This window comes from Typha latifolia, chromosome 1 (genome assembly GCF_019914945.1).
Source record: "Typha latifolia isolate L0001 chromosome 1, TyphaL0001v2, whole genome shotgun sequence".
In the NCBI taxonomy this organism is placed as follows: domain Eukaryota; kingdom Viridiplantae; phylum Streptophyta; class Magnoliopsida; order Poales; family Typhaceae; genus Typha; species Typha latifolia.
Window position 1 is genome coordinate 22227088 of NC_133086.1, and position 23532 is coordinate 22250619.

Below are 23532 nucleotides of genomic sequence, written 5' to 3' on the forward strand. Positions count from 1 at the left end.
AGTTCAATTAAGTCTTACATACTAAAGTTACTTATTTCATATTTAAATTATGCATTTTGTAGTTGAATTATGTAATACATTTTAATTAGACACATGAATATTAGTTCGATTACAACATATTTTATATTAAAATCATATATTTCGTACTCTAATTGAACATAATGAATATTACTAATAAAAAGAAACGAAGGAAAGCAAGAGATTAGAATGTAGAGTTTATTATAGAATGCCTCCTATACACAACTGGGGAGAGATGTTAATTAACAAAATAAATGACACTTTTTTATTCTTAAATTTGAATTTCTACTCATGTATAAATACCTAATGTATATACTAACTTTTTATTTTATTTTTAAACTCAAGTGACAAAAGTCAAATTTGAAAGAAAAAAAGGAAAAAGAAGAAGAAGAAATTTGACTTATAAAAATAAAAATATAGTATGTCCCCAAATCAACCGTGGCCAAAAGCATGTCCAAAGATTTCAACGAGGTTAAGAAATTGGTGCGTGAGAAAATTACGGGCCGGATCCAGTCGGGGTTCGGGTTGGCGGGCCAGTTGAGCACTCCTGATCCAAACCCAAGCCTCTCAAGTTTGGGTCGAACTTGGATCCAGGCAGAAGCACCCGAATCCAATAAATCACTACCCCACCCCGCCACCCGGCCACCCCCCCAACCAAAATCAATAATCGTTCATGTGGCGCGCTTCCAGACGTACATCGTCTTCCGTTGGGGATTTAAAAAGCCAATAAAGAAAGAGGAAGAGAGACAAATCCTTTTTTTTTTCCCTCTGTCGCCATGCTGCTCCACCTCCAGCAAACCGGGCTTCGATTCCATCGTCTCCCTCCGCTTTTCAACCCCCAAGAAAGGAGGAGAGTAGCCATTGCGGCCAACAAACGATCCTTTTATCGGATTCCGAGAGCTTCTGTGGTCCCGTCGAGAACCCAGGTAAGTTTTTCTCTTTAATCGTTGATCGAGAACTATGTTCTCGTCTGTTGGATTTGACCTCCAAGAAAATTGCGCTTGCCGGGCTCCATCTCTGTTGTACTATCGATCTCGCAAGTTGCTCTCTCTCTCTCTCTCTCTCTCTGTGAAGTGTGATGGGTTTGAGGATGGAAGGAAAGGAGATGATATGACTATTACGCAATATCTTGACAATAATGCTTGTTTTTATTTCACCAATTTTAGAAGTTTTAGCTTCAGAAGAGGAGCGAAAGGGGAAAAAAATCAAAGAAATCAGCCCAAAATTAGAGCATGCTTGGAATTTTTGCTTGTTATCATCTCTTTATGTTGATTTTTTAAAACATGGATCTCAAATTGAGCATGTTTGGAACTTCAGATGTCCTCTTATTATGTGATGCCATGGCTTACTGTTGGTTGGACTTGAACTATTCAGCGGTCAGCAATATAAAAAGTATTTGAGCCTTCTTGATTTTGAATTAGATTATCTGATAGACGAATAGCTGAATAAATAGGAAACCCAAGATTGGGATGACATTGGTGTATGGTGATAAATGTTGCTAAATTCTTTTTGCTAGATACATAAGAAATAACATGTCTGGCAGTGAAAAAGGGATTTGCATGATAACATTACAATGTTATTTTACGAATTTAAGCTTACACTACCTTTTTGGCCTTATAGATTTAATCATTTAATGAATTTGGTTTTCTTCTTAGGTGTATATCCTCATTTGACTGATATGCATAATGAAAGTCATTAATAGTTTACAGCTCTTCCAATATGTCCTTTTCATCTTACTCATTTCTAACATGTGTACCTGGATATAAACACTGCACAATTTTGTAGAGAATAATGGAACGGATTTCCAACAGTGATGAAGTTGGTGGTGCTGGAGGGGCTTATTCATACAATGCTTTGAAAAGATTAGATAAATTATGGTCCAGTATTTGTGCAACTCCCAGAGGTTTGAAGACTAGATATATGATAGTAAAAATGTTTAGTGTTTCTTGCTTATTTAAGATTTCTCCATTTATAGTTACTCTCCACCTTGTTAAGATATGAATAGTTTAAGATACTTTTAATGATGTTTTACAGAATTGGTGAATGTTCTTCTGCTGAGTATTTGTATAGTTATTTCACCTTAATGTCGATCAAATCTCCAGCAATAGTTTCCTTATATATTTGGCATTGTAGCATGCATTGCATTCTTCAATTGTCTTTTGTAACAACTAAAATCACATTCCTGCTGTAATCACAAGTGAAGTAAATCAACATCTAACATCTCTAGACTTCCTAAAGACTTGCTAGATTTATATAATTTTAACCTCAATATTTTTAGAATGTCTTAGATAGTTTTCCTTTCAATTGTAATGATTATTGAGGAGGTTGATGTGGGTACATTATTAGTTATATTCTACTTTTGTCAATATTTGCCAATGAAAGAACTATTTAGTTGTATTGTCAACATTCTGTTTTTTTGTCATTGTCAGTCTGATTCATAATACAGGATGTAATTTTTTATGGTTGAACTTCCAATTTATGCTAAGTACACAATTTGTGGTAGATTAAATAAACAAATTATGAAAATCCATGCTCATACACTTTCTAATGATTGCTACAAGTTTTAATAACTTGGTAGTAGGTGTAAAATCTTCTTAAATCTTTTTTCTTTTCCCTTTTTGGCTAATGTTGAGGTAGTTGTTGATATGATTCAGTAGTGGTAACTACATCTCTTTGTTTTAGCTAAAGTTGGCCAATAATGGATTCAGATTTTTTTTTTTGCCAATACGTATAGGGAAATATTAAGCTTGTAGTTAGGAAGTAGGTAACAAAATTTACTAATTCCTAAATTCATCTAAAAGCCTCGTGAGGTTCCATATTTGGGGTCAAAGGAGATCTACTTTTTGAAATAACTAACTTAATACTATCAAAGTATCAATTATTTTGAACTCCTCAGAGCAACTAGTTTCCTTCATTCAATTTAGCATCCTTGCTTAACTTTTTCAAACTCATTAACCATTTTTTGGAAACCAGCATGCTTTGATTGACAGTAACAAAAGCAGACAGCCAGGCAATGAGCCACTTTGCTTCTTTAATTTTTATATGTCTACTGAATAGCATATATGATACTTGATTCTGCTTCTCTATTTTATAGATCTAAATCATTTTATCACCAGCTTCATAAAAGCTGATGCAAACATTGTTTGATGCAATCTTATCTTCTTACCTTCGAAATCGAATTTTGAATCCTATATTCTTACAGATAAAACTTTTGTATTACTTATTCTTCGTCATGTGCAAGAAATTTACAACAATGTTGTATAAAGTAGTGTGTTGCATATGCTGTATCTCTGATTTTCCAATGATTTAAAACTTACAAAAGGACACAAACTGCCAAATCTGCCCATCAATCAGATGATTCTGTATCCTGATCAAACAAAGGCTTAATATTGTTACATATCCAAAACCAGCCTAAAAAGCATATCAAAATTCTATTATCTGTTCACTAATCAGAGTAAAAGAAATGCGACTATAAAATTGCCAGCATGGTGTTAGTTTCACATTAGACCTGTACAACAGTTAATTTAGTTGTCTTCTATATTTTCCTTTCATGATACATCCAATTAAATGTGTGAATTCTAAACAGTCTTAACTACTATAAGTTTGGATTTTCAGATTCAGAGGAAATTGATGAAGTTGTTTCTCGGGTTTCTGGTTCATCAAATTATTCAGACCTGGGTGGCAAAGCTAGAAGTGTCTTTGATGTGTTAGTTTGTGGTGGCACTTTGGGTATATTTGTTGCTACAGCACTGAGTTTCAAAGGTCTTCGGGTTGGGGTTGTTGAAAGAAACATCCTTAAAGGGGTATTTAGGTCCTTAGAGCATTCCTGGCTTGTTTGTCTGATGTAATCTTCATTACTTTTTATTAAATGTGTGTTGCTATGCTGTTAAACAGAGAGAACAAGACTGGAATATCTCAAGAAAAGAGCTTATGGAACTTGTCCAAGTTGGCATTCTCTCAGAAGAAGAAATTGAACAGATTACCTCAATTAAGTTCAATCCTGTAAATTCTTCGGAACTTTATGTCTTTATTCATGCATTTTTACTGTTTTACCTATGATAACATGCAACTCATACAAGCAAGTTATCTTCTTCATTTTCTTCTCCCTATTTTGCTTCCTTTGCAGAATAGATGTGGGTTTGAGAAGAAAGGCGACATTTGGGTGGAGAACATTCTTAATCTTGGAGTTTCGTGAGTTATCCTCTTGTAACTGTATGATATAACCATTAAAATTACTAAAGCAGCTACATAAGAGCAACAAGGACAGTTATATAATGGTTGTAAGATTTCTCAACACTTCTCTTACATGAAAATTTCCTCCTCTCCAATTATAGAATTTTAATTCTCTTACGAGAACCAACATATCTGAACTCTGAAGATAATTCTAGAGAAAGATTTGGTGAAAAATACTTGAGCACACCACTTCTGCTCTCCCTCCATTTATTATAGCCCTGACACTGTCTGTTTGATATATCTGCATCAGATATTGCCTGAAACATCTTGATCTCTTGTCTGGAAGCATGCAATACAAAACTACTAGGTTAGAGTAGGATTATCTCCATACCATTCATCTCAAAGACTCATACAGCTCAGTAAAAATCCTAGGATATTAAGTTTGGGAAATCAGAATCTTGTCCAAGATATTTCTGCTTTTTAATGTTTAGTCCCTGTTTCCCAGGGATATCTTTCTCCTTTCTTTAACTGGAGGGGATGTTCAGTCTGCTCTTAAAAATAATTATGACTTATATATAACACATGAATCACTCTGTCCATGCAGACCAGCTAAACTTTTGGAGATTATGAAGAACCGATTTATTTCCTCAGGTGGAACAGTATTTGAGGGAAAAAGTTTGTCTAGCATATCTGTTTATGATGACATCACTGTAAGTCAACCACCTCATGTTAATTCTGATTGTAATGCTGTCTGTGATCCACTAAATATTAAGTGCAAGAAATTCAGACCATGCAGAATTCTCATCTCAAATTCTGATATTGCATTCGTTACGGCAATCTGGGAAGCATTTCACCTCTACTAGTTTTAGTGTATTTAGCTCCATTTTACCTTCTATGCTCAAGAAAAGTTTTCTTTTGAGCAACGATGGCCGTGCCGACCGCCGGTCGGCACGACACGGCACGGCACGTGCCGTAAGAAAAGGATAGAAAAATGTACCACCTTGGCTGTCGCTGGCCTTCGCCGTCGCTGCTCCTGGTCGCCGTCGCCGCTCTCCCGAGCTCGCGTCGGGTGCCCTAGTTGAGGGAGGGGAAGAAAAAGATCGAGAGAGAGAGAGAGAGAGAGAGAGAGAGAGAGAGAGAGAGAGAGAGAGAGAGAGAGAGAGAGGGGTTTATCGGTTAAAAACTTAAGTTGCGGAGGCGACGGCGACCGGGAGCGGCGTCGGCAAGCGGCGACAGCAAGCTCGACGACGAGGTCGATGGCGAAGCTATTAGGAGGGGTGCCGTGTGGCACCCCTCCTGCCACGTGCCGGTACGCTGCCGGCACGGCTATCCTTGCTTTTGAGCTCTTCATATGTCAAATTTCTTATTCCGATTGTAGGCTCCTAAAACACCTTTTTTTGGCTACATGATATATACATGTACTTTAAGTAACACAAATATGCAAAGTAGAATGCATGCTCTCATCACATGATTCTTGTTAATTTAGTGAATTCACTAGATTCTTTATCACTTTTTGAGAATAGAAGGACATGTCTATGGGGCATCTTACATAACTTTGCTCTTTTTATTATCATATTCACTGTTATTATCAAGATGGCAAAAGTTTGAGTTGATAACTATTTATTACTGACTGTTGACCACCTAATCACCTAAGTAACTCCAAAAATTGGTGAACAATCTCCTAGCAAGGGCCAATTTTGGCAAGAGGTACTACATTTTATTCAACTAGTTTGCTTACAAGTTGCTATACCATATTAGACATACTTTAAGCTCATGCAATGAGGGGAAAGCCCCAGAAATTTCCATAAGAATGGAATTAGTCTAGACCAATGAAGTGTCGAAAAGCCGTGTTTTCTAAGGAACCAATGCAAAGTATAGCTAATAAGGTACTCTACAAGAGAAGAGAAAAGTTCCAATACAATTGCTAAAGTTCCTTATCCATTAGAACTTTTCCTTTTAGATCCTAAAGCCTTGTTTGGTTTAAGATTAAGCCCTGAACTCGATTAGTTAGTCTCATTTTTTAGTCTTAATTTTTTTAAGAGTAAACTTGATTAGATATGAAAAAGATAAAAATATATTTAGTTACTGAATCAGTTCAGAGGAGTTCCTAAACTCAAAGCAAACAAGGCCTAAATTGCCACACTGCAGCTTGAAAGCATTCATGCCATGAAAAGATAGTGAGAACACCCAAAATTTTAGTGTAGAATTGGAACCATGAACCAAATAGGATCAAGAGAAACTGGGTATGATTGAAATGACAAAAAAATATGAGTGGCAAAATTGTCTCTCATGGGATATTTAGCAAATGGCTAGAGCCTTGGAGGGGCACAGCCTTGGTGCAGTACTTCATAAAGGTGGACAAAAGTGATTATTTTTACTTCAAGATAGATGTATGTATTTGATGGGCGGGTTGACAGTTGTACAAATGGTGTCGCAGAGCGAAAAATGGATAATACTAAAAAAATGGAAATTGATGAGTTGTGAGAAAAAGAACATAGTAGCAGTGACGGCCATGCGCCAGTGGCACGCCCCCTGTGCCAGTGGCACACATTTATAATATTTTTAATAAATTTTTTAGGATATTTAGAGATATTTTTTGGTCTTTGGTATGTCAATATTTGATTTTTTGTCTAAATATATGTATTAAAATTTAAAATCTACATTACAATATTTTATCTTTAGATTATTTTTATAAATAACCAAATTTCTTATTGTAGAAGAAAACCTTATGAATGGACTTATATCTGGGTTACTATAGTGTCATGAATTAGTCTGAGGTACTAATATAACTCCTTGTCACTCGTATGTCAAGACTTGTGAGTTGCAAGTACTAATTGTGACACCTACATCTTTCAAAATTGTGAACATTACTTTCCTGTATTAATTATCTTTGGAGTTCCTAAAATCCTAATATATGGATCAAATAATTTGTTCATCTTGCACTTCATCCGTGATGCTTTGCAAATTACAAGTGCACCATTTAGACGTCAGACGGTAATATGTTCATTGTATTCCCCAGATTTTGCAACTGAATGATGGTGAGGTTTTGCCTTGTCGCTTAGTTGTTGATTGTATGGGCAATTTCTCTCCAGTTGTTAGACAGGTATATCTTTTCATGTTGCTTGCATATTCATTCATGCCTTTTATGTACTTTCTTCCTTGTGTCTTAGTCAAACACAATACTTTACGAGGTTTTGAAATGAATCCTTGTATACAATTGCCAACATTAATCTGTCTGCTCCCTGAAGGATCAGGAAATCTTAGAGTCACCAATCGCTTGTTTGCCTCAAGCTACCTTTTGGAATCATCTAATAGTTTTGATTCTATGGACCTTATGATAAGAGCTGTGAGTCTTATTATCTATATGTGGAATGAGAATCCAAAGTTTGAATAGCTAACAGGAAACATGGTTCTAAATGCCTACTGACACATAGAAATCCCACCGGTTTATGAAGCTTTGAGAATCTAGATGTATGTGTATATAGCTAGGAGTATCAGACAGTTGCAGAATTTAAGAGGAAAAGTGCCTAATGCACTAACCAAACAAGAGGAATCATCTCCAAATTATTATCTCCATTTTTATCAAAATACCAAATCTCTTAAATGATAGCAGTTTGATAGATGGATGACACTGATAAATTTATAAATGTTTGTCAACAAGGAATAAGGTTAACAAGCAGGAAAACTCATCCCTTGTCATATATAAGTGAATATTTTTAATATACATCTTAACAGTATCAAGATTGGAAGTCAAATCACTGAATCAGTGTGAAACCAAGCATAAACAAAGGCCACTGCTTGTGGAGGAAAGTAACAATATTAGTTAACTAAATTGCTGCTAGATTCATGCTACTTGTTCATGTAAGTCAAAAAGGGAGATGGAGCAGCAATTAATAGAGCAAGCTGTTTACTTGGTTGTCTGATCCTATGTAGGCAAGTACAATTGACAAATCATCAATTTGAACATAATAAAGAATTTGTAGATGCTACACTTTATTTTTATTTTTTTTATGTACTGGACCATAAGAAGCAAGGCAAGATCAAATTGTGAACTTATTACAATTATGATAACAGATCAAGTACATTATATAATGTGTGCCAAATTTCATTTATTTCTGATTTTATCTTTTCATGCTCAATGAAGTTCTAATTCAAATATTTTTCTCTTGTCTCCCCCCCACCCCCCAAAAAAAAGATACGCCGTGGTAGAAAACCAGATGGAGTATGCCTTGTTGTTGGCTCATGCTCTCGTGGTTTCAGTGAGAACACAACAAGTGATATTGTTTTTAGTAGCTCATCTGTGAAGAGAGTTGGAAGTTCAGAGGTGCAGTACTTTTGGGAGGTAATCTCTTGCTTCTTATGTGTCCTAAAGCTGACAATATTTAAATTCAGGCGATTTTGTACTACTATAGTATAGTCATCTTTGTCTTTTAGGTAATCTTTTATTTGTAGTTCAGTTGTAAGTTCTAACATTAACTTAGTACATGAACAGTAGAAATGTGCTATCTATTTTCTTGATTGTGACCTTATTCATTGTATTGTGCCCTAAAGCTGATGCTATTTAAATGCAGATAATGTTTACTACTGTAGTACTATGGTCATCCTTTTCTTTAGGGCCTCCTTGGTTATCATGCATTGGATTGTATCATCAGAAATTGAGTGGAATCAACCATCAATCTCTTGTTTAGTTAGCAAATGTATTGAGCGGGACAAATTGCCCAATAACTTATTATTATTAATATTTTTAATTATATATTCTTAAACATAAATTATTAAACATAAGTATATATATGAAAAATTGCTTAATAATATTTAATTGGACATAATAAAGACATATCTATAATTAAATAATATTTATAATAATTTTGTGTTTTACACTAAAGAAATAATTAACTTAAAAGGTATAAATATCAATAATTTAATATTCCATGAAAATAAGTACATTTTAAAAAGTATTATTATTAAATATTATTTTATCCTAAATACTTAAACATATATATATTAAAATTATTTAATAATCTAATTTTTTATTGGATATAATAAAAATATATTTATAGAATATCTTAATATTTAAAATTATTTTCATATTAATAACATTGAAAGTATAATATTAATAAAGCAATATTTTATCTAATTAAAATTTTATTCAAAGATAAAATAATACTTTTACTATTTAAACCAATAGGTTCAAAAAATCAGGATCAGGGTCAGCCTTAAAAAAAAAAAACGATTTGTATTGGCCAAATCGGTCGTATCAGCTGTATCGTTCGCTTGGATTGTATCGAAATTTTCAATTGCGTAAAATTATAAGCACTAAGTATGTAGGATTAAATGTAGAAAAGTATGAATATTAATAAAACAATACTTTATATAATTAAAATATATTCAAATTATAGTCATATATTTTTATTGATTTAAATAATATATTAGAATGCATTCACATCTCTTCTTTATAATAATAAAATTATATACAATTTACCCATATACTTAATTATTTTTGTAATGTAAAATATATTTTATATGTAGAATATATAATTTAGAAGGGTTTAAGGTTATCCATGAAAATTGAATACAATGTTCATTCAGAATCACTTATTCATTCATTAACTAAACAACAAATTGATCATTGGTACATGCATCATATTCATGAATTTGTGATTCCATCCGCTCCGATGAATTTGCTGAAGGAATGGTTTTTCCTTGAAATAAATTTATTCACTATGCCATGCCTTTTTTCAATTGTATTTTAGCAACATCCTTTTCTTGCATAAAATGGGTATATCTAAATATCTCATTGTTGGTCTAATCTGAATGTCTTCTAGGCATTTCCTGCTGGTACTGGTCCAACAGATCGAACTACTTATATGTTCACTTATGTGGATGCACAACTTGGAGGGCCAAAATTGGAAGAGCTTTTAGAGGAGTATTGGGATCTTATGCCAGCTTATCAGGTTAGTGCTCAGTCTTTGTTATATCCCTTGCAGTATGTTTCTAATTATTTCTGTACACTGCTAGACTATTTTGGAAATTTAGCTTTTAGAATCCCATTATTGTATAAGTTAGGTTCATGATGGTAGTCTTTAAGTTCACATTCTAAGCAGATCTGGTGAAGGTTTGATCTACAATTTGTACTTAGAGGGATCTGTGTTTCATGAAATTTCAGTTAACAAAAACAAAGATATGAATGTAGTAAAAACAATTCTGTGATGTAATGTTCTTGCGGAAAAAATATTGTTTCCCCTGGCCGTATATACAATTGTAGTTGCAGGTTTGCAAAGTTGCCATATAGTGTGTTAATAAAAGACGGACTTTGTCTTAAGAGGTGATTTGTTAGATGATGCCTTGTGAAAGGAGAACACTAGTTCAAACTTCAAAGCATCTTAAGATGGAAAATACATTTGCAGAGATGGAAGCTGGCAGGGCTTTGCAAATATTTAAAGGAGTACACACACTTCATAATGTTTCCTGTAATATTATATGCCTCGTAAAGTTCTCAGGAAAATGTGACAACGCGCAAGATGTCAGAGTTTTTATTATAGATACTAGCAATATACAACTTTCAGTCCCAAATGATCCATCTCAGTTATGGATGATCTGAAAGCACACCAAAATTAGTAAGTTGGATTGTTCTGGAGGAAATAGTAAGCCAAGAGGGCCCAAACCGTTAGTCACATTGCAGATTGGATATGGCTCGAATTCAAGTCAATACACCAGATTTTCTTATAACTCCGTTTCCTTCCTTCAATCATACACTTTCATACACAGACAGTCAGACATGCTTACTCTCTCTCTCTCTCACTTACTCATACACACACATGTGCACGAGACAGGCCTCTGACCTCTCCCTTGCCTTCTCAACTCTGGCAAATATGGGCAATATTCCCTGTGACTGGTGATATTTCATCACAAGTTATACATCATATAACAATATCATCTTGTCATCATCATATTCGACTTGAAAACTGACTCCATTTTATTTTATTTTTAGATTATTACATTTCCGCTATTACATTTCCACTTACTATTCTCCTTATATAGTCTCAATGACATTTAAGTGATTTATTACAATGTTATTGTCTATAGGGAACCTCCCTCGAAAAATTGGAAATACTAAGAGTCATTTTTGGAATTTTTCCTACTTATCGTGATAGGTAATGTGGTGGCAACTTTATATTGGAATGAACTTTTCTTTTCCTTTTGCTTCTTATTTGGACATTACTAATGTCAAATATACCTTGATGTGTAGAAATATTCTCTCTGTTATTCCTGCACTTATTCAGGTTCTTGTTCCAAACTTATCGCTGAAAAAGCTGAGTACATTATGATATTAATTATTAACTGCAAGGTTTTATCAATTTTCCACTACCTTGGTATGACAACCTTAGTTTTTAGTTAAAAGTTCTTGGCTCTCCAGAGAATGAATCATAGGTTTGATATGATGATATATACATCGAACTTGTATATTAGCAACTTGTGAAAATCAATGCTGCTCTGTAAGAGATGCTATTCGGTGTTGTTGGTCAATGGAAAAGACTTGGAGTACTTGCAGGCTAGCAGCAATTTTAGCACTCATTAGAGATATTGTATGAAAATCTTATTGCAGCCCTTTTATTGGTTTCAGGATATCTCTTAACAAGATTAGCCATCCTCAGATAGTAAACTTCTATCTAGTAATAGTGTTCAAGATCAAATCATTTGCGATCATCTTAACCTAGTACACTTGACTCCAAGGGGACTTCTAGTCACCTTAATTTTCTCGCAATAGGATTAGTGCCTATATTTCTTTAATGAAGTGGACGTACCATTACTTTTAGCCACTCTTAACCAAAATCTGTTTTAATATTTACTTAAAGTTCTTTTTTTTTTATGATCTGATAATCTGCAAGCTCTGATTCTCCTATATGGAAAAGGGTTTTTGAGTAGTCTACCTTGTCTTGAAGGTAGTAAACGTTGACTTTTTTTACTGAAGCAAGTACTGTATTTATAAGCCTTGCTTCTTTTACAAGCTCTGTGCTACTTGAGGTCTTATAAGAAGACTCCTAAAACTTTTTAACATTAGTCCAAATGCCACAAGAAAACATTTAAGTTGAATACATTCAATAAAATGGTTTATTTGTCACATAGTGGAATAACTGTTGATACAAATAAAGTTAAATTTATCCGCTATTTTGTAATGTTGAAACCTTAAGTATTGAGTGTTCAATTGTTTAATACAGAAAAGTTAAAATTTATCCATCTATTTCGTAATGTTGAAAGCTTTAGTATTGGGTGTTCAATTGTTTATTACTTTATTGTTCATCTATCGTGATGATCAGAGCTGCTAATCTATTGCAACATGAGAATATGCTTGATGCTTATTGTATCTGAAACCTCTCTCTCTTGTCATATTTTTACAGCCCCTTGCCTGCAGCATTTGATCGTATCTTACAGGTATATGATGATGTTTCCTATATACTCAGTATTCCTTACCCTGTAACTACTTCTCAAGAATAGTACTGCAGGTCGGTGATGCCAGTGGAATCCAGTCACCTGTTTCTTTTGGAGGTTTCGGTAGCATGACAAGACACCTAGACCGGTTGTCAACTGGTACATAAGGCTAATTAAGTCAATATCTTCAATGTTTGTGTTCGTTCTCTTTCTTACTTGGAAATTGGATGCAGAAAATATCTGGTGGGTCATATGTGTCAGTAAATTCAGAAGCATCATTTTATGTTTACAACCTAAAGTAAGGTCATATGTGTCCCTTCAGGCCAAAATTTATTTAGATCCAGATTTATCAGAAGGTAGCAGATGGCTGTGGTTTACACCTTCAGTCATTATAATGTAATTGTAATCCACGTTTAACTTGGAGCACAAGCAATTGCAGAGTATATATTATGGTCTAACTAGTTCTTGACTTCTACAGGATCTGTAAAAAACCAAATAAGTATTATCCTATCATTTAACCTCTTAGGGCTTCACTGATTCACAATTTAGTTATACAAGAAGTGCCAAATCATATTTGGAGATGCAAATATGAATCCAGAGGTTTCCTTAGAGGGTTCTTTTATTTCAGAGTCTAAAACAGTCTTCTCTAATTATAACTTAAAATGATCTAGACTCTATAAGGATCCTTCAAATGTTAGTTCCCTTGTGCAAATGTCACTCAATTAGAAGATACATGTAGTAAATGTGTACATTGTAGATCTCATAGAGAAATTCAAACATTAAGAGTCTGTAACTGACTCTTTCAGAAAAATGAAGTAATAGGTAATCTATCCCTAATAACAATAGAGATTCACTTCTATTGAGAAGTAAAGTTGTGACTCTGTTGTTACTTGTTAGAGGGATTAAATCAAGGAAATGAGATAACTTTGTGTTTTAATGGACTAAAAACTCATTGATAAAGAAGAGCCTAGCTCAAGCCGGCTGCCTTGTTAACCAGTTATCTAGCTTTATTGGACTTGGCCCATTAAAAAGGTTCCCTTAGGAACCTTGTAATGAGATGAGGTCAAATAAATTACTTATATTCTGTTTGGTTCCTGAATAATAATGGAGGAACAGGTCTGCTCAAAGCTTGCATAGGTATAGGTGTACACTCATTAAATGAAAAATAATTCAACCAGAGGGGCCTTGGGTGGTGACGATGTTTTACAGCGGTGGCTTCCCCAAAGACTTTTGCACTTTTAGAATCGATTTAATGATCCCATTGCTTTGAAATAATCCGACCAGAGATTAAGTCTGTTGTCCAATTTCACCCTACTGAGAAACTTTTGGTGGCTTCCCTCAGTTATTTTTTGCAGTATTAGTTAGAAATTCATCTAATAGAAAGCAACAATCAAGCTGATGTTATTTCGAAACAGAGAAGGCAGAGCTGATTCTAAACCTCATATCTCATATCAATGAAGAAAAAACTCTAAATGAAAAGGAAAAACAAAGTATCCAAACATGTGCTTATATATTTAGGGTGTACTAGATGTATACAATTGTTTCAATGATCATAAAAGTTGCACTTAAGACTGCTGGACAGGCTAACATTCCTCTTGGTTTGTTGGATATTAAGGTATATATGAAGCAATGGCAGGAGACTTCCTGGATGCGCAAAGTTTGTGCTTGCTAAATCCTTACATGGTTAGTATTCCAATAATTTGACTAATCTACTCTGATGCATAGACCTTATTATAAATTCTCCTTGTTGCAGCCAAATTTAAGTGCATCATGGTTGTTCCAGAGAGCAATGTCAGCAAGGCCAGACGCCAATGTTTCATCAACTTTTATCAATGAACTTCTTTATGTGAATTTTCAGTCCATGAAGGTAAATTAGCATTTTTTGCTTAAAATTCCTTTAAGTCTATATCCGTAAGTGTTTTGTCTAATCTCAATAATATTTCATCAGAAGCTTGGGGGTTCAGTACTTCGGCCATTTCTTCAGGTTTGTAGTTGAGAAAACCAACTTTGATTTTTTTCTTTTTTCTGATTTTCTCATGTCTCTAGTTCCAAAACTACTGAAATTATTTATCCTATGATATGCATGATCTCCTGTAGCACAAGGCAAATGTAAATTGATATAACTGTGCCTTTGTAGGATGTAATCCAATTTGGGCCTTTAGTGAAGACTTTGGGTTTAGTGATGCTAGCCCAACCTCTGATCTTACCTTCAATATTTAGGCAGGTAAATTAATGGTTATATTTGTTGCACTTTCTTCCTTTTCTTGCTTTGTTTGACTTTTTGTTAGCAAGTCACTCTTAGTAATGTTGGTGGTCTGATTTCTTTTTTGAAAGTTGGTATCCACTCACTTAAAGAGCAGCATTCTTTAAAATACTATTGTGAAACCATGTTTTTATGTCTAGCATAGGACAATGTGGCACAATGAACCTCCTGATGAGTGCTAACACCCTGTCACGGCGCACAGAGATGTGTCATGTGTTGTCTTTGACTGATAATAATTGTTGCCTTTTGTTTGTATAAGCAAGTTCTTTTTTGTGTAAGAGGCAAGTTTTATTTTTTTGTGTAGCCATGTACCACTTCCCCTTGTTCATCTTTGAGAGAATTTATTTTTACTAATAACCCAATTTCTTGAACCATAAAGGGTTCTATGTTTTTAGCTGTCATACAAAATACATTCTTAATTTAAGGGGTATGTAATGATCAAATCATCAAATGAATGGTTCATATTTTGTTTACCATATATGCTTGTGAAAATCTTTCTTTCTTTATGCTTTATTTAGGTTGGAGTTGGTGTGATCCTTGACTGGTTTGTTCATTTTGTGATGCTTGGCCATTACACATTTCTTTCAAGCTTCATCGATCCCATCATTAGGTAAAGACGTAAAGTATCTACCCTTTATATGGTATATCTAGTTATATGCGGCTGCTACATTTTGGTGTTGCTTACCACATGACCTTCGAAGAGCCCTTCCTCTGATACATCACTTGTTTTTTTTTCCTCCAAGGCCATGGGTGGAATACCTTCCAGGAAAGAACAAATATGAATGGAGACGGTACATGGAAGCATGGAAGTATGGAGCTGGTTTAGATTACAAGGACTGAATGGCATCAACGAGAGAAATTTTCAATATAAGCATCAACCAGTTTATTTTTCAACAACTGTAAGTAAATAGTTACCAATCATTTTTATCTTAAACTTATTTTATTTCTTGAATCTTTCCTACTCCCCCTTAGACTATGGAGGATTACTCTATTAACCGAACCTTGCGCATGCCGCTAGGACCACTGATGGCCTGTACGGGCCAAGCCAGGTAATTCCTCTACCAGGGACCGAGCCTGAAAATGTTACAAGTTGTCCCAAGATTGACCCTGACCTGAATTAGCACATGAGATGGGGAACTTATGACCCTCGATTGTTCTAATCCTGTTTGTAAAACCCTGGATCATAGCAAACGGAAGATCTGGAGCTCTAGTTTTTTTTTTTTTGAATTTCATCTTTACACCATCTGGGGTTCATTTGGATAATGAGATGTGCTTTATTTTTTGGGACAATTGTAAGTACTTATAACATTCCATTTAAACAGCAAATTACCATTTAGATGAGTCAAACTTTTAACATCTCAACAAGAAATAAGGGTTTCTGAACAACTAAGATACCTGTCAACAACATGATGATATGTTGTTTTGTCTTGCTTCTAGTGAGTTGTAGCAAGATTCAAGAAAACTTAAATGGGAGAACTGGAGAGGATCCAAAGCCCAAGAGATGAAGTGTCCTAAATTTTTAACTGAAGGAAATATAGGAGATATAGAATCATCTTTTGGTTTCTCCTGTCAATGTCACATGCAAACTGCCAACCTTTCACATGGTAGGTTGCTGAAGAATTTGAAAATGATTAGCTTCATAGTTAAGCACCATCCATTATTTTAATTCTTACATTTCTAGAACTTCTGACATGCAAAATACATTTTCAAGAGATTTAACATCATCCTCACAGAAATAAATCAAACTGTAACAACTAAGACAGAAAAACTAATAATAGATATGAAGCCAAAGCTGATAGATGTCAGTGAACTGTACCAGAACGAGATCTCTGAATCATTGTCCTACTGCCTCTACTTTCTCTATGTAAAGATGGTTGTACTGAAATCATCCATTGCTTATGATCTAATACTAGAACAAGATTGTATATCTGTATGTGATTCAATTCTCTTTCCTTGATTTTTCTTAGTGCAATCTACCGTTTGATACTATCACATCTTTATAGTCGGAAAGTCCTATGTATGCCTTTAATTGTTTGTGGAACTTCTTGATTTGATTCTCCCTTTCTCCTTTTCTTTTTGTTGGTACTCTGGACAGACAGTGGATCACCGCCAAAATTATTCTTGAGTGAATAATCTTTGTAATGTAACCGTCTTTAGTAAAAGGTAACTTCCGCAGGTAATTCACCGACAACTCTGGAAATTTGAGTACATTCTCAACCTCGCAATGTGCTTACTGCATGTGCAAACTAATGTTAGAAAACTTTTCAACTTAAACTTATGCTTCTTTTAAACACATGCAATGTGGTATCGGAAAAGCAACTACATCTCTGTTTTGATTAATATACAATGATGAAGTAGAATCTGAAGACTCTGTATGTATTTCCATTATTTTCTTCCTTATTTCACCATCACTTAGGGTCCTGTTCAAGAATAAATGCACCAAAAGTTTCTTGTTTGGCCTGATATGCTTTCCATAACCCATATAAGTCCGATGACCCTGCTCAATAATTAGATAAATAGGATTAGTAAAACTGAAATATCCACTTTTCCTGCTAATCTATAGATTGTTTTGTTCCATTAAAATTGATATGTACCTGTAAGGAACTTGCCATGTTTCCTCCATGGCTTGCCATGAAGAACTGACTCTTGAGGCAGACCTCATAATCTAGTGCGGCAAGAACAGATGGTTTCTGTTGAAGACTATCAAGTTCACCAGGTCTTGCTAGGTTCCATTTATTGAATAATTGGGGAAATTGGGATTTTAGCGGTTCAAGTGCTTTTTGGCCTCCAAATGGTTCACCCCCAGCCCAGTAAATCCTTGTATTTTTAGAGGCACCAAGTCCTTTGAGCATCCTGAAAGTAGACAAATAATGAGTAACTATGCTTTTTGTTGAGATTGACAATTGTTAGATAAAGCTATTTGTATGTGATGGAAATTTAGCCATGAATTGGAAACACATAACCACCTAAAGATGTAGGATAAACAGAATTGCTGCATATGTATAGTAAGTTTCCATTAACTATTTTGTCTTGTATCTAAGTATTACTTATATAACTTTTTTGTCTCTTTATTAGCAAAGAGAAATTGCACTAGCAAAGCAGTATTCATTCTAAGAATGATCAACAAATTCCAATACTATCTAGGGTCACTCGACTAATTATCTCACATTATGATCCCCCAACGGTGCTCTTAAGCTGCATGTTATCCCATTAGGGGGTGAAACTGAATTGAATATGAATCAGATAGTGGTAAATCATATCTGTATCCATATTTTTTTTGCGGATACATATACGGATTGGATATTGAACGAAGAGTGACCTTAATTACCACATTGGCTAAGTACAGCTATAAATACGGACTGGATATTGGATATATCTGTATTTATTTTCTGAGTGTATAAAAATTTGTGATATAATTATTGAAATCTATTGACAAAAAGTAAATATATGTGAAACTAGATTAGAGATTTATATTAAAGTATACAAAAAGTTTTTATATCATTATTTTCCTAAAATTTTAAATTAAATAATATACGGATATTGATTTGAATATTATTTTTCAACTCATATCCAAATCTGCATAGACTATTCAGATATAGATATGAATTTGGATATCACGACATAGATATGAATTTGTATATCATGAGGGATAAAAAAACTCAACCCATTTCCAGCAAAACTCAGATACGGAACTGGATTGGGTTGGATTTACTCCTACCCGTTTTCATCATATACCCCATGCATCCTACATCAAGTGATATAGCTATGATGCAGTGCTGATGCTACATCATGGAACAATACTTAGGATACTGGTAGGAAATTTATGAATCCTTGAATATGGTTTCTATTATATCCTTAGGCTGCATTCCAAAGAAGAAAATCTCTGTGCAAGCATATATCCTATCTAATGCCAACATTTTTTCATAAATGGAATATCCGCATTCAATTTACAATATTCAAAAGGCTAGAGAATATGTTATATATGAGGTGATCAGCATTAGGATTAGGATTCCTTTTCCATGAATGTGACACCATTTTCAGTTGGAACTTTAATAGTATATGACATTTCTTAGGACGAAGACTTTATCTCAACATGTTGGCTTGAAGTAGTTGTTGCCCGATTTGGCTTCAGAAGTTCTTGTTGTCAGTTATACAAAATCTCAATTGTTGCAGTTTACAACCATTGGCGAAGGCTAAGATAAATCTATCTTGGAAGAATCTAATCCAAGGTCCAGTCCTCTGGATTAAAGAGTCCGTACTAAAGTGACATTTGCAAAATTTTAGTTGCAATAATATTAATATATTTGAGCTAGACAAGACTATTGAAGTTAGGTAATGTGCATGCTAGCATTGAATGTATCAAAATTTTACATGTTGAACCTTGGCTACCCGAAAATGGAGGAATGTCCACTTACAAATGAAGTTAAAGGATGAAGATGAAAACTTGTTGACTTGGCCATAGGAAAGGACTTCTGGAGTTTTGGGTGATCTCTCAATGTAGATACTCCACATTAGATAGAAATTTCCTGCTAATAATTTGAATCTTGCTTGTTGCATAATCTGTTAGTGCTCATTGAGGTTTCTAACAAATTGGTATTGGTAGATTTCAAGGGAGTATTCTTCATATTGACCATTTGGTACTTCTGTTTTGACCCATCCTCAGCTTCTTTTATCCCTAGCTCATTTATCACATACAGGTGGCATTATATCTTTCTGTAGTGACCATTGCTGGCTTTTTTGCTATTGGGTATGAAACTTATTTTGTGAAACAAATGAATTGCTAATCCACAATGGTGAATTCCCACCAGATAGGCAGATACTATACTAGTCAGTGGTTAGAGGAAGAAAAAAATGTCTATGGTGTGCACCTGGAAATTTCCTTGGCATTTAGGGGGCATAGCCCAGCATGATAGCGCTCTTGAGCTGTGAGCTTAGTGCGGGATGTGAGGAATTGGGGCTTGGAGGCTCGTTCATCAGCAATTACAAGGTCTGCTTTTTTACCCAAGCCTGAGCTGCAACCAGTTCTTACCCAGACATCCTTTTCTAGCCTTAGGTGCAAGGCCATGTATGGTCCCTCTTCTGACATCCTCTTGACGAATCTGTCTGCAAGCTCATGAATCCATGGTTGGAACTTTAAAGCCTCAAAAGCCACCTATAGAAGTTATCTAATTAATCCATATATTCACTCTGAAGTCTGAAGTGGCTCCAAGAACCATGAAAGGACTTACCTTGCACCTTAGCTTTTGTAAATCAGAGGTAAGATTGTTTGCCAGTCTTGAGTCAAAAGCTTTCAGAAGCAAGATGCTGTCCCTGCTAAGCTGCCGTACACATACCATATATTCATAGGTTAGATTTGGGAAATATGCTGTAGTATGATACCGTATACATCTCTGTAGAAGTTGTTTTCTCCTCACTCAGTATAAGCAAGAATAGATAATTAAGTACATATTAGGTACGTATTACTGAAGAAACTTTAATATTTTCTGAAATGAAGTAGGAGTAATTTCTCTTGACATGAGCAGATCACTGTTTTAGATGCTAAAACATTGGGAGGGCAACAGATAAATATTTGTTATGAAAAGTCTGTTGTACCTGAACTCTATTTAATTTGCATGCAAGTCTTTGTTCTTTATTATTGCATATACACCTCTGTAGTTAATAGCTCTGTTTAAAATCCATTTTGAGTGTTACAAAAATATGCCTAGGGGTATTCTCCATTTTTCGTCTTTAATTAGTACAGGAATTCCTATTATATCATACTTTTGTTAAGAATCTTTTTCGATGGTTCTTAAATTTAGAAGCTAAATAAGGACCAAGAATTTCTCCCTGTTGCTGAATTACTTGTCTTGTTGTTGTTCAGTTGCATTAACTTTGCCACCCAACGATACTAAGCCAACACATAACTTCATTGAGATCTAAGATTATTGGCAATGTAGAAGTACTCTAGAACTCTCTACTAGTTGTTTTAAAAAGAATCGAGTATATTGGCTTCCACTTTTAAGAATTCAAGCAGTAAGAAAGTCAAAATAATTTTCTGTATTATATAAATAACAGAAATATTATGATCATTTTTGTATCCCGGTTAATAGAACATAATTCTCTGCAGTATATCAGATCGTCGCATATGCCTCTTCAGTTTCTGTACCAGAAATGCAGGACGAACAGCTCCTCAAGGTTTATAGGTACAACTTTTACTATGGTTCTTTCTAATGATACCATGGCCATGCTACTTGATGCCAATAAGTCTTGTGAAATGCATATTTTGTAGGTTATGTGTAGTTGTCGCATGTGATCACATTCTCTGGAATCCAGCAATCACATACTAATTGTATCTGATAGCGAGAATCTTTGAAAGTAATTTATTATTTCTATGACAATGCCTAGTGTTTGCAGTGAAGTCCTTTGTTGGTAAACCCACTGCGCAAGCTGTGTTTGGACTGATCCAAATTGTCTATAGTTACAGTGGTTGGCTGTTTTTGAGGATGATGGTGCATTTATGGGTGGAATCTAAATGGATGAACCATTTGGTGTTAAATTTTTCGTTGAAAACAAAAGGTCCAATGTAGTGCTGCCAGGCTATCTCAGTGTTTCGATTTGATAACTCAAGCTGCTAGAGACACTGGACCAGATAGATGATTGCTACTTTGTCTTCCCATTGGTCAAAGATAGCAACCGTAGCTACTTTCTGATGAAAATAATGCATATAGGACGTCTGTTAATGTCACTATCCTTGATCTAAACTAAGAAAGTCGAGCATGGACGGTTCTGGATCCTTGAACCCAAATCCTAATAAACTAGCTCAAGAAAAAGAAAAAAAGAAATTGGAAAAGAATCAAACCTTGTGCACGTAGTTGTGCCTCACCCACTCCTCACCGGCATTGAAGGGCATCGCCGGCGCTCTCACCCGCCGCCTCATAAGGTGAGTCGCCGGCAGCGAGGACACCACTGCCACGTCATCCTTCAGCGTCTTCTTGAAATGCCCCACGTCAAATATGTCACCAAATTCACTGCACTAAACAAACATCTCCCCAAGTGAGAATTGAGAAGAGCCGATCGATCGCCATTGGAACGAAACTCAGTTCTAAATATCAAACGTACACCACCTCTCATCTCCCCATATCTGGTTGACCTGAAGCACCGGGACGATGAGCACGGCCCTCAGAATCCGCGCCACGATGACCGCGTCGATGATCTGCTGGCGCTGCTGGTTCAGGCCGCCCGACACCACCGCCATCATGTACTTCTTTACCTTTCCCTCCGACGAGTTGCGGTACGAGTCACTGAACTGTATGCATGGTCGGACTCGCGGCACCCCAGACCGCGCCCACGTCCAGAACTCGCCGAGGGGCGGCGCATGCGATCTCGGGCCGAGGCGGTGAAGGTACTTCGTGCAAGCGAGAGGGGGGAGGAGCACTTGGGAGATGTTGATAAAGGCGAAGAAGGCGAATAAGGGAAGGAAGTACCGGCCGGCGCGGCGAGGGCTGGGGAGGAGGAGTTTGCATGGAGGCAAAGACTTGGGATGTTTCAGTTTGAGATGGATGGGTTTCTGGATGACAGAGATATAAGACGGAGAGGCGCCGGACATGGCGTAGTATATAACTACAACTTCTTGGCCCTTGGCTTAGTATTAAGTGTTGAGTGGCAAATATATGATCATTTCATTGCTGAGGAATAGGGTGTGAGAAGAGCGAAGGAAGAAGAAGAGAATAATGAGCAGGAGAAAGAAAGCGAAGGAGGAAAGTGATGGATTTGAGAGCGGGTGAGACGTCACCAACACTGCTTACTTTATAGTTCATATGATTCGTTCGGTGCCAACGACTCTGTTATTAAAGTGATTCATATGTTCTTCATCTGGGGTCGAGTTCTATGCCTGTACTTAAAAAATAAAAATAAATAAAAAAAAACTCTTTTCCTAAACTTGGGGTGAAAAGAGGAGAAATCCACGTACGTACGTACGTACGTACGTAAATAACGTAGATCGAGGTAGAACATTGTATGTCGATTCCTCTTGAGTGCATGAGTTTCTTGCATTGACTTACTTGCCAGCTCATGATTGGCTACTAAGATTTACAGCCAATCAGAAACAGACAAGTCCACAGCTACACTGACTCCATCGTTACACACATGCACACTGACTCCCAAACGCAGCTTTGGTTTCAATGTAGTTGCGTTGTAATTGATCTCAAGAAGTAAAGCTTTAGATTTCCTAGAATGTTTCAGCTGTTTCCTTTAATTCTATGAGAAGAGAAAGAGAATTAAAGAGATAAATAGAAGAAAAGGCTCTCTCACCAACTAGTGGGGACTAACTGGGACGAGCTTGCACGTTAACGGAACCTATATGTTGACTTGGAAACTGGAATGCATATGCAATAATGTGCATCGCTTTCGCCAGTATTATTTCGAAGAGACAACCGAGCACTATAGCTTTGTTACGATCCACCAAGGTAAATAATTAATAAGGCGTTCTTAATTAACAATAATTAAGTAAACGTGTTAGCTTAATAAGTTTTCTCTGGCCGAGTGAACGTGGCATGGCTGCTATGTGCTTAATCGAATAGAAAGAATCAAACCCAACAGCTTGGTAATTAATTAATCGAGTAATCTAATAATCTATGCCACGTGCTCGGGTTTGTAGGAGATTCCTATCATCT

At 35.5% G+C, this 23532-nt stretch overlaps 2 protein-coding genes across 7 annotated transcripts; one reads left to right on the forward strand and one right to left on the reverse strand.

Moving 5' to 3' along the window:
• The first annotated feature begins 720 nt into the window (after nucleotides 1-720).
• LOC140789531 (uncharacterized) lies at nucleotides 721-21258 on the forward strand. Of its 4 annotated transcripts, XM_073139262.1 has the most exons (22): nucleotides 721-944; nucleotides 1804-1921; nucleotides 3634-3821; nucleotides 3913-4020; nucleotides 4145-4209; nucleotides 4502-4558; nucleotides 4796-4901; nucleotides 7211-7294; nucleotides 8387-8533; nucleotides 10014-10142; nucleotides 11275-11342; nucleotides 12588-12621; nucleotides 12693-12777; nucleotides 14234-14301; nucleotides 14372-14485; nucleotides 14567-14602; nucleotides 14756-14842; nucleotides 15400-15491; nucleotides 15625-15780; nucleotides 16977-17057; nucleotides 20988-21063; nucleotides 21150-21258. In XM_073139262.1, exons 1-19 carry the CDS (start codon nucleotides 795-797, stop codon nucleotides 15719-15721), a joined length of 1833 nt encoding a protein of 610 aa, XP_072995363.1. In that variant the 5' UTR covers nucleotides 721-794; the 3' UTR covers nucleotides 15722-15780; nucleotides 16977-17057; nucleotides 20988-21063; nucleotides 21150-21258. The 4 variants fall into 4 exon arrangements, with proteins under 4 accessions (XP_072995363.1, XP_072995371.1, XP_072995386.1 ...); XM_073139270.1 differs by lacking the exon at nucleotides 16977-17057; XM_073139285.1 differs by lacking the exon at nucleotides 4502-4558.
• On the reverse strand, nucleotides 16502-22779 carry LOC140789556 (O-fucosyltransferase 24-like). Of its 3 annotated transcripts, none has more exons than XM_073139308.1 (7): nucleotides 21985-22779; nucleotides 21720-21888; nucleotides 20110-20199; nucleotides 19750-20033; nucleotides 17476-17734; nucleotides 17227-17378; nucleotides 16502-17114 (listed from the first exon to the last, which is right to left on the reverse strand). In XM_073139308.1, the coding sequence occupies exons 1-7, from the start codon at nucleotides 22464-22466 to the stop codon at nucleotides 17063-17065; spliced, it is 1488 nt and encodes a 495-aa protein (XP_072995409.1). In that variant the 5' UTR covers nucleotides 22467-22779; the 3' UTR covers nucleotides 16502-17062. The 3 variants fall into 3 exon arrangements, with proteins under 3 accessions (XP_072995409.1, XP_072995418.1, XP_072995400.1); XM_073139317.1 differs by having other exon boundaries at nucleotides 17205-17378; XM_073139299.1 differs by having other exon boundaries at nucleotides 16950-17378.
• Nucleotides 22780-23532: the final 753 nt, after the last annotated feature.